Source organism: Trametes versicolor (genome assembly GCF_000271585.1).
Source record: "Trametes versicolor FP-101664 SS1 unplaced genomic scaffold TRAVEscaffold_6, whole genome shotgun sequence".
NCBI classification, from domain to species: Eukaryota; Fungi; Basidiomycota; class Agaricomycetes; order Polyporales; family Polyporaceae; genus Trametes; species Trametes versicolor.
In genome coordinates this window covers 1815018-1831349 of record NW_007360326.1, presented here as the reverse complement: position 1 = coordinate 1831349, position 16332 = coordinate 1815018, and the positions used below count along the sequence as shown (strand labels likewise).

The 16332-nt window shown below is 62.2% G+C and overlaps 4 protein-coding genes across 4 annotated transcripts; 2 read left to right on the top strand and 2 right to left on the bottom strand.

Moving 5' to 3' along the window:
- Nucleotides 1-300: 300 nt before the first annotated feature.
- TRAVEDRAFT_37560 (2-nitropropane dioxygenase) lies at nucleotides 301-1617 on the bottom strand (the record flags this gene model as incomplete). Its single annotated transcript, XM_008040075.1, has 6 exons — nucleotides 301-369; nucleotides 426-910; nucleotides 970-1308; nucleotides 1365-1407; nucleotides 1466-1524; nucleotides 1581-1617. 6 exons carry the CDS (start codon nucleotides 1615-1617, stop codon nucleotides 301-303), a joined length of 1032 nt encoding a protein of 343 aa, XP_008038266.1.
- A 458-nt stretch (nucleotides 1618-2075) lies between these two features.
- TRAVEDRAFT_149048 (Sm-like ribonucleoprotein) lies at nucleotides 2076-3083 on the top strand. Its single transcript, XM_008040682.1, has 5 exons — nucleotides 2076-2227; nucleotides 2286-2591; nucleotides 2646-2706; nucleotides 2765-2918; nucleotides 2975-3083. Exons 1-5 carry the CDS (start codon nucleotides 2225-2227, stop codon nucleotides 2985-2987), a joined length of 537 nt encoding a protein of 178 aa, XP_008038873.1. The 5' UTR covers nucleotides 2076-2224; the 3' UTR covers nucleotides 2988-3083.
- Nucleotides 3084-4533: 1450 nt separating this feature from the next.
- Nucleotides 4534-5635, top strand: TRAVEDRAFT_47853 (uncharacterized protein; the record flags this gene model as incomplete). The annotated part of the gene is made up of 2 exons (XM_008040196.1): nucleotides 4534-4865; nucleotides 5269-5635. 2 exons carry the CDS (start codon nucleotides 4534-4536, stop codon nucleotides 5633-5635), a joined length of 699 nt encoding a protein of 232 aa, XP_008038387.1.
- Nucleotides 5636-14736: 9101 nt separating this feature from the next.
- On the bottom strand, nucleotides 14737-16332 carry TRAVEDRAFT_168420 (uncharacterized protein). Its single transcript, XM_008040681.1, has 2 exons — nucleotides 16222-16332; nucleotides 14737-16170 (listed from the first exon to the last, which is right to left on the bottom strand). The coding sequence occupies exons 1-2, from the start codon at nucleotides 16273-16275 to the stop codon at nucleotides 15289-15291; spliced, it is 936 nt and encodes a 311-aa protein (XP_008038872.1). The 5' UTR covers nucleotides 16276-16332; the 3' UTR covers nucleotides 14737-15288.

The window sequence follows — 16332 nt, the reverse complement described above, 5'->3', positions numbered from 1 at the left end:
CTGCCGCACTGGGCGAGACGCTTCACCAGATCCCACCTTTGGAACCCTAGTTTGAACTCAAAAGGCTTGGACAAGTTTAGGGAGCGGCTTGGCGTAGCTTTTTATCGGCGGAGACGGTGTATTGTCTATGGGCCGCAGCATGGAAAGTTTAAGACCATCAGCACGATGCACCCCCTTCCGTGCGTCGACGAAGCAAGAAATTGGGAAGGCATTGGTTTGTGCATTGGTAACGAGGGAATGCGAGAAGACAGGAAGGGCAAATTTGAAACCCGAGCTATACCCACGAGGGTTGGGCCCCGTTCATCCCAGAAGCCGCTGGGCGCGTTGGAGGGCTTGAACGATGTCTGCATGCAACTCCTCCACGATATCCTAGTAGATTCGGAGCGAATTAGCGATGCCGATTGCAGGACTTGAACAGCACCTGCCTTTGCCGGCTTGATGTCGTTCACGAGCGAGACGCCCTGCCCAGACCACACGAGGAGGTACTCAGGATCGCCAGCCTGCGCAGCGGCGCGGAACCGCTCCTGCAGCGTCTGGGCGTCCGCCCCAGCCTCGGCGTCCCCGACAATCTTGTTGCGGATCCCGCGCCCGTCTACGCCCGCGGGCCAGCTGTTCGTGCCACGCGCGTCGTCGAAGGCGAGCGAGCGCACCGTCTGGAGCGAGTTTGCGCCCAAGAGGACGCTCTTCTGCGCATCGGAGTACGGGCTCTCGGGGGTGAGTAGGAAACGCGTGCCGAGGACGGCGCCGGAGGCACCAGCGGTGAGGTATGCGGCGGCCTGGGTGCCGTTGGCGATTCCGCCTGCGGCGAGGACAGGAGGGGCGCTCTCCTTGGGGAGGGCAGCGAGGACTTCTGACAGTAGTACCATCGTGCTAGGCGCGGCGGCGCCCCCATGGCCGCCAGACTCGTTACCTGCAGAGAGGGTGTTAGTCAGCATTCGAGACGAAGAGGACATGTAGTTGGACAATCACCTTGGACAACGAGCACATCGACTTTCCAATCGTTCACGGCCTTGATCGCCTCTTCCAGCGACGTAACTTGTGCAAAAATGAGTGGTTTGTGGACGGCATATGCCGGTGAGCCGCGGATGTAGTTGATCCAGCGTGGAAGGTCGTTGCCGAAGGAGACCCAGATTGCGCGGACGCCGCTTTCGATTGCGGTGTCCACGAGTTTCTTGTACTCCTCCTCCTGGGAGTCCAAGATCCAGCCTATGAAGCCACATCCGATGGGGAGCGGCTTGTTACCCAGGTCGGAGACGCTGGCGCGTGCCTGCAAGAGGTCCTCGCGCAGCTTGTTAGGTGTCGCTGCACCTGAAGTCGCGCGTAAGTGGTACGTCCAACAGCAAGAGGATGGTGCAATAACATGCCTACGCCGTAGAAACCGAAGCCTCCACCGCGGGATACTTCTAACTGAACCTCGAGAGATCAACGTGAGCATTACGGACACTAGGTTGTCTTCGTAACGTACGGCGAGCTTGGGAGAAGAGCCATAGGCCATGGCCGCAGACACGACCGGGGCTCGTATTCCTAAGCAGATGGGCGCCATCAATCGACTGGATATGTAAGCTGGGATTTGAACAAACCCAGAAGGCTGGTCAATCTGGTGTTCACCGCTGGCATGTTGCGCAGGAGTTCTCGCGATAATGCCGAGATGTACTGATCGCAATCGCAAAGGGTCTGAGCTCGGGTTCCGCCTTATTATACAGAGTAAGCCAGGCGTTTAGTATGCCGCTGCCGCTGAGAACAGTCGCCCAGTGCCGTTCGTCGTCCGAAACTACTTACGCCGATAAATCCGAGTCAGAGGAGAAACGGAGAGATGACAGAAGCTGAACCGAGGGAGTCAAGAGGGAGTACAAAGGAATGCGGGTTCTCGCCGGGGCCCCGTCCTCGGTCAGGTGCAACAAATCCTGAGCAAATCCGGCAAGCTTGGAGGCGTGTGTTTCCGCGAGACGGTGGGGTAGGTCTTCGTTCGGCGACAACACACCGCAAGATGCCTGGGAACGGACTTGGAAGACAGTAGCATTCATGCAGTAGCGGCATTTCGACGAGTAGTTGTAGTTTTGAGTCAAGCTCGAGCAGCGCTCATGGCGGTCTGAGCATTCTCAAGCGCCCGTCCGTGCGCACTGTGGGCTATTTGGCTTTATTTGGTGCCCTGCCGCAACCTCGCGCTCGTCGTCTGCAGCGTGCTGCACATCGTCTCCTCCGCCCTCAAAAACCTCTGCCCATCATGGTAAGCACCCTTTACGCTGCCCCACACCTGTTTACGATTCTTACATGAACATGCGCAGCCTCCGCCCAAGTCCAAGGGTGGCAAAATGCTGAGCCTCATTAACTGGAGGCTCAAAGTCACGATCAACGACGGCCGCGCGTTCGTCGGCCAGATGCTCGCGTTCGACCGCCACATGAACCTCGTGCTCGCGGAGTGCGAGGAGTTCCGCCGCGTCCGGCCCAAGAAGAAGGCTGGCGAGACCGAGGCGGGCCCGATGCAGGAGATGAAGCGAACACTCGGCCTGGTCATCCTGCGCGGTGAAACCGTCGTCTCGTTGAGCGTGGAGGGTCCCCCGCCGGTCACCGATGAGGACAAGAAGAACGCGGTACGTGGAATTTGCCTTGGTATGCCGCGCGCGATGCTAATCGGTGTACTGTAGATGCCGTTCGGTCCTGGACGAGGAGCACCCGCGGGTCGTGGTATGCCGATGATGCCTCCTGGTGCGTCTCTTTTGCTTGTGCAAAATCAGCGTCAGGTGTTCACAATTTTGGTGATTAGGTGCTCCCGGAGGAATTGCGCGCCCACCCATGCCGTTTGCCCCTCCCGGTATGGGCGGTCCTCCCCCGGGCTTCCGCCCTCCTGGTTTCCCTGGAGGCCCCCCGGGCATGCCTGGCTTCCCCCCTCCCCCCGGCTTCGGTGGCCCTCCACCTGGGTGCGTATCTGCCACGGCTGCCTCGCGTGCACTATCTGATGCGTTATATCCTGCAGCTTCCAGCAGTAAATCATTGTATTTCTCCGTGCCTGACCCAGGCGTTGTACTTTTGTTGTCTTTTCACTCGATGTTATACTGCTGGCACCAGACGTTCAGGTGCGCCTACGTTCCGCGAGTCTCCACTCGACGCGCTGTGATTCGCTCGTTCGTCGTCCGTTCACACCTGCGCGCACAAGATCAGACGTGGGCCGCTCAAATAAGCTCTATGGAGTGTCAAATGTCGGCGCGATTCCGTCTTCTGTGTAAGATTGTCGCCGCCATATCAATTATCGAGTGCGTGATCCTTGGCTACTGTATCGGTCGTCGGTAATTTGCAGTTACGTCGGCCCTTCATCATCAGCCGACGCTACGCACGCAGGGAGGTGGTGGTGGCGCATCTGCCCCTCCCTCTGACGCGGGCACGGCCCTACCGCATCTGCCAGTGTCAATTCTGCAAGTGCCTTGAGTTTACGACCCTGACCCATTGGTGTGGAGAGTATGCGGCAGCTGTTCTGGGCCGTGTTTTCCTTGCAAGTGTTGCGCTCGACATCCGTACTGTGGAGCTGTGGCTGCCTGGCAGCTTCGGCAGGGTCATGATGTGTGCAAGTGTGTGCCTCTCGACATGCACTGGTCTGCGGCAGCAAGTGTTCAATATCGTTCGTGCCTTCGGCTGTTCGCTGAGTTTGTCAAAATATTCGTACTTACAAGAGTATGAGGGTTTCTCGTTTTTGACAGCGGGTCACATCGGTCGTGCGCCCACACGCGTTATTCTATTGAGACGCAGCAACCAGTGAGCATTTCTAAAATTGTGAGGGAACGTTAGTGTCCACTCCACGTGAGAGAGCTCTTCACTCGATCGGCCCTTCAGCGTTGTTGAATGACTGGCAACAACAGCCCCCGAGTGTATTCCATGGCACGTATATATCGCCCGCTGCCCCTCCTAGAGTGCTTGCGCCAAGGTGGCTAACTTGAAGGCGTGAGCAAAGGTATAGCAAATTATGCATCTCTGACCCTAGGAGTTTTAGCCTGTTGTCCGTCCTGCTGTCCGCAATGGGATGTAAGCTCTCGCAATAACACTAGCCTGCTTGGCTGGGAGAAACTGCCTGTCCACTCGCAAGACTCAAAGGACCGCGGTGTACATACTCAGTACTAGTACTCAGTTTGGAAGCCGCAGACAAGCCGCATTCCTCCGGTTCAGCCGGAGAGTCGTGGTCATCTCGCCGAGTGGTCCTCTGGAACAGTCGTACGTCCGTTCTCAGAGTCTGGTTCAACGAAGGATCTGAAGCTAAGGGGACAGTAACTCCTCCGCTACGCTCTACAATTGAAAACGTACGCATTACATTATGAAAACGAGAATCGAAACCACGGCAAAGGAACCAACGGGACGAAGAGCACGCAAAGTAAGCCTCACGATCTGAGCTTCTACTGAACGCCGCGTGGAGCCTTCACGAAGTCGAACCAAAGAGATCGTATTCTAATGACGTCTGTTTCCCCTACACAGGCTTCGGCGAACACAGATGAAGGTGCCAACACCCGTAAACCCAATGTTACAGCGGGCTAGGAATCGCCCACCGCAATGGGTCACGAAGCTAACACAACTTGCAGAGACTCCGACAAATCGGAGCTCTGCCATGACCTGCGGACGTTCGCTGCGAGCACGGACCCGGCGCGAGGCATGACCGGATCCGTGCACGCACACTTCCTCGGACCGCCGTACCTGTCCGACACACAAGCAGAACGGGCACGTACCTGCAGGCTTGCAGACCTCCGGGGAGACGCTGTGGCTGGGAATGCGGAGCCGCGCGGTTCGCCTCCATCCTCGAAGCCGGACGCCGACTCTGCGAAGACGCTGGTGGCGTTCCTGGCGGGAGGCCAGGGCCGCTCTCGTCGCTGCTGGGCGCGCCAAAAGTGAGCGCGGGACGGTGCAAGAGGTTGCGCGACTCACGACTATGTGCCGTGCACGTCGCACGGCCTGCTCCGCTGCTGCGGGAGGCGTGTGTGTTTTCGGAGGAGCATTCTGAGACGCGCGTGTTCAAGGACGCTACAAGCAGCGGGATTCGGAGAAGGAGGTGCGGAAGGCGGATAAGAAGGGAAAGGGCGCGGCTTGACGGGACGATGGGCTATCGTCGTCTTCTGTGGTTATTGGGTGTTTTGGGCCCCCATCCTCTGTGCGTTCTTGTTCTTTGACGTACTAAGTGCGTGACATACGCTATGCGCGAACGCATCAACCCCTCGATAGCGCTATATGTCTTCTGGCCTTCTGTGCCCGGGACCGAGGTTATGGCATGCGCGGTATCAAACTCCCGCCCAGAGGCCAGAAGAAGAAGCGTGACAGGCGGGGCGGGGGCACTCTCGACGCACTGTCGTGGCCGGCCTGGCACGTCGGCGGGGGGCTCCTGCGCTGCGTGTGCCTTGGCGCGTCTGCCCAGCAGCCCTATGACGTCGCGCTATCTCGCACGGGTGATGAGAAGCAGGGCGTGTGGGAAGAGGGCCGGGAGAGTTGGAACCCAGCCGTGCGTGCGTCCGCGCGCGCAGGGCGTGCATCATGCATCATGACACAAACTGTCGCCGCGGACGCGCTGCGCCAACGTTCGCGGGAGTGCATCGAAGCCTGCGCGCCGTTCCAGAAGCCCTCGGGGGCAGTTGCGGTGGACCTGGGCAGCGGGCGAGCAGCGTGACGGGCGCAGGAAGGCTCCCCCGAACCCCTGAGAAGGACATTGTATGCATTGCGGTCGCCATCCGCGGGTTGGGCGGATCGCAGGGCTGGGGCTTTCCAGACGACGGACAGAGACAGCTGGGAGATCGTCCCAGGAGCACCCGTCTGCCTGCCTGGCGAAGCGCGTCGGAGTCTGGCCTCCGTCGCTTCTAGCGGACGCGGCACGCTCGGCAGCGTGCCCGATGACGATGGGCGAACGTTCCGCCGAATGCGCAGAGCTGCAGCGAGCGACGATGGCACGCATCCGGACGGACGGATGGCGGCGTTGCGGGGTGCACCTATACTGGTCGGGGTCGGTCGCAGGGATGTGGCTCCCCGTCTGCCTCTTCTAGCAGAAGGAAGCCGTCACGCTGGGCGCGTTCTGTCCCGGATGTCGTCAGCACCGGTACCGACGACAGCGAAGACAGATGGCGGAAGAGAGGTGCAGCTTCAGGCAGAGCGACGATCACCCTGAACACGCACCTTCCGGCGCACTAGAAGGTGGAAATTGAGTGCCTCACGGTGCCTTGGCGATCCGCTTGTGGACAACACATGTCCTCGATGGAGCAATGCATATGGCAGAACAGGGCTTCTGCACAATGTCAAACCCACCACGCCGCGGTCACATGCGTATGCTGCAAATTGTGCGTACCCACGCCCATTGCCCTTGAAGAAGCGGAGCAAGCCCAAGGATGGGGAGCCTTTGCCGCACGTCTATCATTTTCGACAAACAGACAGCACCTGTCGCCGACATTGCAACGACAGGCCGCCTGCGCGAGCTTTACCGTGCTGTAGAGATATCCCTGAAAGCATATGTCAACACCACAGATGGTGGCGGCGGTGATGATGTGATGTGCTCACCAGAGCTAGCCAAGCTTGCGCGGAAAGAAGGCCTCCGTATACAATGGCCCTGCGCGCACTGTCATCTGTCACTGCAAGATGGGAAGATTAGTGTGTGTAAACAAAGATAGTGAGAGGCGCAGCCTAATTTACGGACCTTTGGGTGACGGTTTCCATGTGACGAGACATTCGCTGTCTAGGAAAACTGTACGATGAGTTGTTGTGAGCATCGATGGGCATATTACAACTATACCACAAGCCCTTTTGTGAGGTCTAGCGGTCCTTTGCATGTCGACGAAATCCATGTTTGATGAATGAGTAACTCGGAGTTACAATATCTGCGAAACCGAGACACTATCAGCTCCGCCCGATAAAAACAAGTACGTGTCCTCACTCACAGGATAAGAACCAGATAGCCCGCATCGAGCTACATGACCGTGGAGCTCCCCCGCGTCACCAGCCAGAAGTATTACGCCATGGACACAGATGGACACCCGCTGCCAGGGAACACATCGCAGCAGCGCCCGCCGTGCAGCCCGGGGAGCCCGCTAGCCTGCCCACGCCAGGCGGGAGTTCAGTAGCGGCGAGTGCGGGCGGAGCTCAGCTTCTGATGGGCGCCCTCCGCGACCTTGTACACCGGGTCCACTTTGGCCAGCCCGAGCGGAAGTAGTTTGGCGGCCACGGTCGTCGTCGCGTCGCCAATCGGGCCCCGCACGACGCGGGCCGCGTCCTACGTCTTAGACTTGGGGCAGGAGCGCAACGGCGCGATCACGAGCCAATTTGTTTAATTGCACGCGTGCGCCCTGAGCTGCAGACTGAGAGGATCGGGCGTACCGCCGGATGGGTGCGAGCGAGCGTCCCCCGCGGGTGGGTGACTGGTATAGGCTGCGCGTATAGCTCCCGCGCTGCTGGCGCCCGCCTTGCCACTGGCCAGACTCGGAGTCAAAGTGGGAGATCGTGGGCGGTGATGCCGTCAGGATCGGGCAGCGGTTCATCGCTACTGCCACCGCGGGGCGTCCTGGCCCAGTCCGTTCCGTCCGGACATGCGATAGGCTGGCTGGGATGCCGGGTCGCTGGTCAGCGTATAGTTCAATGCACACGGACACGGAGGTTCGTCGCTGGGAACGCGGCGAGGTGGAATACGCACCGCACGGCAGCAGTAGCCTCTACGAGCGGAATATTCATAGCCTGCGAGCGCGTTCGAGGCACGGCTCCAGTTGTTGTGCAGTCGCCCACCGAGTGTTGTGCTACCGCACTGACGCTATGGCGGCGCACTAGACCGCCACCGGCGCCGCACACTGGGAAGTCTGTAGATCACAGTGGCATATGAGCGCTGCACTCGGCATCCGTTGCGCACCAACGTACCTTTCGTCCTATCACGGCGTCCGGGACCTTTTCACCTTATCGCGCGTGGCATTCCCCCAGCGGCTTCGGCCCCGGCCCGCGCGAGCCTTGCCCGCTTTGGGCACGCCATACCGGTCGTGTCGGGCGCAGTGCGGCGGACGTCACGGTTCGAACGCAGCGAACATATTGGATGGCTCTCGCCAAGCCGAGCGTGCCGGCCCCCTGGCCGACGGGCTCTAGCGGTGGTGGTAATGGTGGTTTTAGCAGTTGGGTCCTGGAAGCAATCAGAATCCAGAAAGCAGAAACAGCTCGCCGTGCGGGCGGACGCTGTTGCTCGTGCTCGATGGGCCAGCGCGGGCGGGGCGAGATCGGTTGATAGAGTGGACGTGGGAGCGATGCGACCGAACCTCGAGGCGGGAGAAGTCTCAGTTCTGCGGCCTGGCCGGCGTGCCTTGGGCCGCTGGCCAGTGGTGGCCTGCTGAGCGCTGGGCGTCGCGTGAAAGACACGTCGCGACGCGTCACGCGCGCCAAGGAGCGTTCAGGGCCGCGCACAAAGGCTTCGCAGTGCGCGCTCTGCAGCTCTGGCGTTCTGATGAGGAATGCACATATGAGTTGAAGTGCACAGGTATGGCTGAGTGCAGTGGGAAGCCCAGAGCTCACCTGAACAGGGCATGTCTGTCGCCAAGCACCAACGCTTCTGCACGAACGCCCCGGTCGAGACGGCCCTCTGGAGGCATTACAGTAGCCTGGGAGGGTACCGCACGCACGGATCCTCTGCCCAGCCTTGGCGCCGCACCACGAGGCTATCACCCATCAGGCGGTCTGCGCCAGAAGGCCCTCCGCGTCCGTTGCCAGCCTCAGTGAAGCAGCCTCCGAGCGCACGGAGGAATATCGCGACTTGCGCAGGAAATCCCAGATGTGCATGCACGCACGCAATCAATGCCGCTCGCAGCGCAGATCACCTCGATTCGCGCCCGAGGGAGTGGCCATCGGGCAAGGAAGCGAGCGCGGCCCTGCGTGGTGCGCTAGAAGCCGCAAGCGCGCCGACGACGGTGACGCAGGGCTCGCACGGCGTGCGCGTGCATGTGAGGGCATATGACACGCGCTGCGTCGTCTCCTCGCGACCGGCGACGCTGGGGCGGCATCGACCCGCCCGTGCGTGCGTCCATGCCATCCGTGCAACAGCGCTAGCGGCCGGGCGCTGAGAAGCGAGCGACGTCTGTATAGACTCGGGGGTGTTGGAGCCCGCCGGGCGCGCTAGCGCTAGTGCTGCTGGACGACGTCGGGCTCGGTGACGCCGTCGATGGCGAGCGCGACGACGAACGCCGACATGGATCGCTGTCAGGGTGCGCCACATTTAATATGGCTGATGCACAGCTTGTTACGAGCCTGCGCGGGTGGGAGACGTCCTGCTGCAGCCGAGCCCGATCCGCACGGCCGTGCCCAGCTGGGAGGGAGGAGTGGGCACCGCTGCTGCTGGCTGCAGTGCAGGGTCCAGGGGCGCGCTAGACCTTTCTCGGGGCGTGATTCGGGCGTGACGGCGCCGATAAGCCTGCGCAAAACGGCAAGGGGGGAAATCCGAAATATACGAGAATATGCATGTGGGTGAGATCCGGGCGGCCAAGGGGGCTGGGGGCGCGGATGGGGGCAGGGCGCGTCAGGAGGCGGCCAGGAATGGGCAAGCGGGTGCGCGCCCGTGATTCGAAACACGTTCTGCGTTCTGGAGCTGCTCGCGGGGGACGAAACGCGTGCTGCGGGCGACGGGTCGGGCGACACGAGGGCGCGGCATGGGACCGGGGAGGGTCGCTGTATGCTGACTTACGATGGCCGAAGGCTTGCCCGGGTGAGGAATGGCCCTCGAGATCAGAGCAGCTGTTGGCCAGAAAAGGGCGTAGTGCGCTTTCGTGATTCGACGCAGATACGGGCCTTGCTGGTGTGATTGGTGTTCTGGTGGTGAACATATGTTGCTCACCGAGCACCGGGCACAACGATGGTGAAGAGACTGGGCGAACCGAGCGAAGCGGGAGGAGACAAAGACGCGTTGGTCAGCACGCCCGCGGATGTGTCACCGACAGCGGGCGGTGCTCGATCGCGGTGCGGTGCCGCGGGAGGGGCGGGACGCATGGGGGCGGGTGGCACGAGCGGTGGCCCGACTCACAGTCCGGTATGTTCGCCCAAAACGGACAGCAAAGGCGGGGCCCCACGTTGGGCTTGCCGGCGGCAATCAAAGGGATCCGCAGATGGGAACCCCTGTGGCCTTGTTTGGCTTGGGTCGTTGGCAGACGCCCGTCGCCTACGGCCTGCTGACTGGCCACCCAAACTGGCCCACCCTCGATCCTCTCTCCTGGGTCAGATGTGCTGCAGTGGGAGGGCGGAGCTTGCACCGACATCCCTCTTCTGGCATCCCGCCGTGCGCTGCCACGATGACGTCGGTGCTTCGGAGGGCGGGATGGCCCGCTTGGCTGTCACGCTCACCCGAATACCACGATCGACCCTGGCCAGAATTAAATGTGGGCCGCGGGCGCACGCGGCCGTATACGTCCGCCAGTGGCGACCAACCCGGAGCTGCACCTGCTTTGGGACCACCGTCATCCAGTTCGCGTTACCCACCGCAAGAATACGCCCTAGCAAGCATCACATCCTCCCTGCATCCGCTGCGTCGACCGTTAGTAAGTCCCCGTATGCGTCGCCCGCCCCGTTTCACCCTCATGGCGCCCTGCGACTCCGACGCACTTCGGAGAGGCGCCGCCAACCCTCCGGCACCAGCACGCGCCGCGGAGGCATATATCGGTCGCGCACGGTGCACACCCATTCTGCACGCCAGACGTGGCCTTCTCTTCGCGCTCGAATCCATCATGGTGACGTCGGCCAATCTCCCGTCCCAGGGCCTCTGCGCGTAGCCGAGCTAGCTAGAAGACTGCGTCTTATGGCATCACCTCGTCCAACGGCCCGCGTGCGAACGAGCCCCGAAGACCGCCTGTGTGCGGCTCAACGCGTCACCATTCATGATGTTGCAATGTGCAGCTGCAGCTGCCGTCCCGCAAAATTTTCGACAGCACAATGAGCGGGCCCGTCACGGCGTGGAACACATCGTTCAGAACGTCGTTGTGCACGCCAGCCGCCGGTGCGAACCCTCCCAATGACACGATCCGCCTAGCTGTCGTTCCGGGGTATGCGCCGCGCGCTCACCCGCCCGCCCACACCGTCGCGATCACAGACACCTCGACGGTCGGAACCCGCCAACTCGACAGCGGCCATGCAAGATGCAGGGATGTCCGCCCCCACTAAAAAGTGTATTCTTGTACGGCACCCCGATACTCACTCAGCACAGCTGCGGTCGACGCTGATGAGAGCGTGCGTCATCGCAGCAGGAGAAGAAGCACCGCTGTGAGTAAGAAGGGCAGAGCAGTGCGCACACCCGACGCTCGCCACCCTTCGGCCCTCGCCTCGTCTCGCCTCGGAGGGCGCATGCGGGCGAAGCAGAACCTAAGGCCTAAGGATGCCCCAGATCAAGGCCCCCAAAGATGCACCCCGTGCGACGACGCCCTGAGCCTCCGCTCCCGCCATAGCAGCGTCGACGCAGAAGGTTTGCGAGGCCGAGGCGACGTCCATCCGCGCCCTTCGCCGCGCGCTCCGGAGACGAAGACCCCTCCGTCCTGTTGCGTCTGGAGCCGCGTCTGCAAGCGAACACGAGCGGAATGCGCTCCGGGTCGAGCACGCACGGAAGCCCCCGGCGTTACAACGCGCACTCCGCCCAGATCGCGCCGTGCCTCGCCTCCGGGGCGGGACAGCGCAGCGCGGTGCTTCCCTGCTCGATGGCTCGATCGGACGGGTGACGCGGTCGGGCACTCGCTGCAGCATGCGTCAGTCAGCGAGCCGCCGGCGATGCGTCCAGAGCCCAGGCGTGAGTGCGCGGTGGGGCCGAACCAGCGACGCGAGAGCGCAAGCGGGGAAAGAAGGCGGCGCTCCCACTCATCGACTCGTCGAAGGGGGCACGAAGCGGACGAAGCGGGCGAAGGGTGCGGGCGCGGGACTGGGGTGCGGAGGACTCGGATGTCCTGCCCGGAGACGTGCTTCTTGCGAGCGCGCGAGGACGCCCGCTGGGAACGCGACGTCTCGTGCGCGGGGCATGGCAGCTCTGCGCCCGGGAGACGTGGTTAGGCTTTGATCTAGGTTATCTTGGGGGTGCGTGCTGCCTGGGGGGCTCGCGCCGGACGGGCGTACGAAGCACACGGCTTTGGCTCTGGCTCAGCCTCAAGCTCAGGCTGAAGATGCACTGGCAGGATGCAGGATGTCCGCGGTGCCTTGCAGGCGCGTGGCGTGGAATAGGATGATGTCGCTGCGCGTCCATCAACGTGAATCGTTCATGTGTGCATCGCCAGCCGCCGCCAAATTTCGAAATCGCGCGCTGGAATGTCGATAGCACTGTCGACACTGACGCCTGCAGTCCCAGTTCCTGAGATCGTCGTCATTGTGATTAATGGGGTCCACGTATAACTGCAGTTGCCTGAGCCCATTCGTCAATAGCGCCCCCGTCTGAATGATACCTGCCCGTGATAACCACCCTTGAACTTGTTCATACACGGCAGGTCGACGCCTGAACAGCGAGCGTGCGCGCCACCGCCATCACGGTTCCCCAGCGCCCCAATTGCGAGCATCTCAGGCTGAACTGCGTGCCTGGCAGAACGACATGCCGCATTTGTCGCTGCCCCCCGTAACGGGGGCGCCACTCGCGCAAACAAACCTCCTCGCGGCGCGCGCGGGAGGGACGCCGAACGGAATACACAGAACGTGGTCACGCCTCGAGGCCGGTTTTAATATTCGACGGGCACTGCAGTCTGGACGAGCGCCCGAAGCGGAAGGAGCGCGACCTGTGCTCGGGCGGGGCGATCGCGCGTGTCGCGCGATCACTCCCGTCAGGGGCGTGCACACACCTTGTGCCCGCGCGCTACGGATACGGAATACAAGGCAGGGGGACACCCGTGTTAGGAGAACGCGGCGGGTGCCGACGGCTTGGCGACGAGACACGGTGCTGCTGCGAGGGGCTTGGAAGGCGGGTAGGGGCGAACGTCGTGCTGAGCTGGGCGCGTACGTGGGCCGTGCAGGTCAGCGGCTTCGCCTCCTCGGATACGCGGACCTCGACCTCGACTTCAGTGCTCTATGCGCACTCGGGTGCGCGCGGGTGCACAATGTTCGCCCTGCGGAGCGGTCCTGGTACCTGCGGTCCAGACCAGAACACACCCGAAAGACGGTATGTTCGAAGAGATGCCTAGGGAAGTCGCCGACATTCGTCGTCCGGGCCATCCGACAGCTCACCCGAGGCGACAAAGCTCAGAGAACGGCCGCGCGGGTGGATCGCCGGACAGCCCACGCGAGAAGCTGCGAAGCCCGTATACATACGTACGCGCGCATGACAGAGGCACCCGCGCCCGGGGCTGCCGGCGGGTCGAAAGAGACTCGTGCACGCGCGCTGCGGGGCGTACTCCGACCTCCGACGTCCGTTCCGTCAGCGTCAGCGTCACTAGTATGTCGTCCACGGCCGCGGTAGGCTTGGAAATAGAGGCCAAGGACAGTCGGACGAACGTGTCAGAGGATGAGAGGGCGCGGGTGATCGCCCCGCTGCCGCTGCCGTGCCCCTGAAAAGACGTGCCGGCCGAGCGCACTCTTCGCATGCCTTCTCCGTCCCAGGGCCCCCAATTGCAATCGCGAGCCGAGACGACTGTATCGCGCGTCTGCGTCTCAGTCTGCGCACGCCGTCGCCCGTGCGAGCGCACCGTCAGAAATCGTGCAGTGGCATTGAATAGTGCGGCCGCATGCCGAGCGGGTCAATCATCGCGCCCTTGGCTTTGGACAAAACCCGAGGGTGAGGTAAGAGGTTGGGGGCGACGGTGATAGATGCGTGCATTTCCCGCCCAGCGACCCGCCGTCGGCGGGCCAAGGCGAGACGAGGGAGGGTCGCGGCGCACGATGGGAACAGTCGGGTGGGACTCCGTCTGCGGGGAAGAGAACGCGAAGCTGACGGAGGAGACGTCCGGATGCCGGGAGCTGAATGCAAGTCAGAGCAGCGTACGTGAGCGCGAGCACTCACCGCGAATTTGATTGAGTTCCCTCGACGCGCTGCTACGAGCTCCATGGCGATCGGCTTCCCGTTCGAATGGGGTGCGTCGACGGAATACGTATACGTACCCAGGACCCAGGGCCTGTTCGTGCCAGCACAGCAGCCGCGGCTTCGCGCGAGACGCAGTGCCCGAAACACGATCGCGCGAATGCATATGTCGGGAGCGGCAGCGGCAGAAGAGCGGCGGGTGGACGCTCGCCTCGCCGCGGGAGCTTGAGTTTGCGAGCGGGAATCTTCGGGCCTCGAACGTGACGGTGCAGGCAGCAGCATACAGTAGCCAGTCATGAGGGCGTGGAGCAAGGGCGAGGACGAGGGCGACGTCGAAGCGGCTGCGAAGCCCGGCTAGCACGTCGAAGGACTTCGTTCGGGACGGAGTGCACGGGCTCTGGCCTCGGCTCGGACGGTCGACGCCGACTTTAACGTTCACTCGCACTACTTGCAGCCGCTCAATGCGATTCATTCATTTCACGCTTGTGCACGCGGTGGATTCGAGGGTATGCAGGGATATCTATGCATTGCGCATCTAGTAGCGTAGACCGTGATACATGTAACGTACATCCCGCGCACGGGGGGCGGGAGAGCAGTGAGCAAGGGGGGTACTGGAGGGGGAGGTCATGACGCCCGCGCGCGAACGGCGTGCGGGCCCGGATCGAAGGGGCGAAGGGAAGAGGTATGCGGGAGCGTCATCACAAGGAGGCGAACAACAGACTCGGACCGGGCGAGCGACCGCCGGAGGCGCGGGCGACGGGGGCGGGGAAGTGGCACAGAATGAGGGTGGGTGGGAGACAGGTATCGGACGGTGGGGGGATTTTCGAGACATGCATGTGTGGGCCGAATGAGTGGGAACGCGTGCGATGAGGTAAATGTGAACGAAAGATGTTAGGTATGCGGGGGAAAGCTGGGGCGGAGGGGAACAAGACAAGCGGACCGTGAGCGAGTGGTGGTGGCGTGGAGGGGTAGTGGATCGAGTAGGCTAGGGGGATAATGCATTGATGATGGGTGTTATGTGCAAGTCCATGTGCGAGAGCGGAACGGGGCAAGAGGCAGCGAGGGCGTGCGTCATCTTTTCGAGGTCCTTGTGCCGGCAGGGAGGTGAAGATTGTGTGTGAGCGCATGCGCCTGCTGGGAGGTGTGGGGGACCTCGGGGCGATCGCCGCGATGGCGGCGCCGGCCGGCGGGGGATTGGATTCCTATTTGCCAATCCCAGTGGCGAGAGCAGAGGAAAAACAGAGCGAGAGCGAGCGCGGGGGATAAATACTGTACAAGACGTGCGTGCGTGCACGTCGTCTATAGACGATGTATGCGAGGCGGAGACTGAAGGGGAGGCGAGGCGATCATGAGGCGAAGCGAGAGGGCTTGCGTCCGCGTGCGCGGTACGCGGGGTGATCCTCGACCGCTGGTGTCGCATACTTGCTCACCGGTGCTGGGTGCGCATTTTCCTTCGTCGCCGCCGCCTTTGCTCCGGCCTCCTTCCGCTTCACTGGGAGGTACTCCTCCGGCATGTGGTAGAACGAGACGGGTGACGGTGCCCGTCGGGTTTTCGGGGCGCGACTGGCCGCTGAGGCGGCATCCGTGTCGCGGCGGGTGACCGTGCTCGACCGCTGCTTCTCCTTGAGGGAGGTCGTCGAGCTCAAGACGCGCAACTGCGCCTTCAGGCCGCTGAAGAGTCCCTTGCCGCCCATTGGGCGTGCGGTGTCGAATGCCGCGAGCGAGCCGACCACAGATCCTGTTGCGGGCGTCGCGAGAGAGTAGGAGGAATCGGTGGTAAGGGAGACCACGCTTGTGGAGTGGAGGGATGTCGAGTCGCGCGAGAGCGAGGGCAACGACTGTTGCGGCGTAAGGATGGGGCGGGAGGGCTCTGGTGGTGCTGGCTGGGCGCGGGACATGTAGAGGGAAGGCTTGACGGGGCCGTTCGCGAGGGAGAGCAGCTTCGGCCTTGTGAGCGTTGCGGGCTCGTCGTCAGATGGAGCGCCTGTCGGCACTGAGCGGGCCCAGTCGAGTATGCCGGCGTCACCACGGCCGATCCATGAGTGAGAAGGGGATGATGGAAGTTGGGCGTCGAAGGAGCAGTCTTCGATGTGGCACACCTCGTCGTCGAGGGGGTCGGAGAAGTATGATGATACTTGTCGTGAAGAGGGGTAGTGTTTGAGGGCGGAAGACGAGCCCATCTCTGCTGTGTGGCACTGGGGAGAGCAGTATGCTTGCGAGTTGCCATCCTGTCCGAGTGTTACAGGGTGATCGACGGTGTAAGCGGGAGGGACACGTACGAGTTCGATGCGGCATCCGCAAGTCAAGCACCAGTTCAAGTCAACGGCGTCCATGGTTGTGTGGGACGGGGCGGGGGATGGGTATGACGAAGGGGAAGGGATGATTTGTCG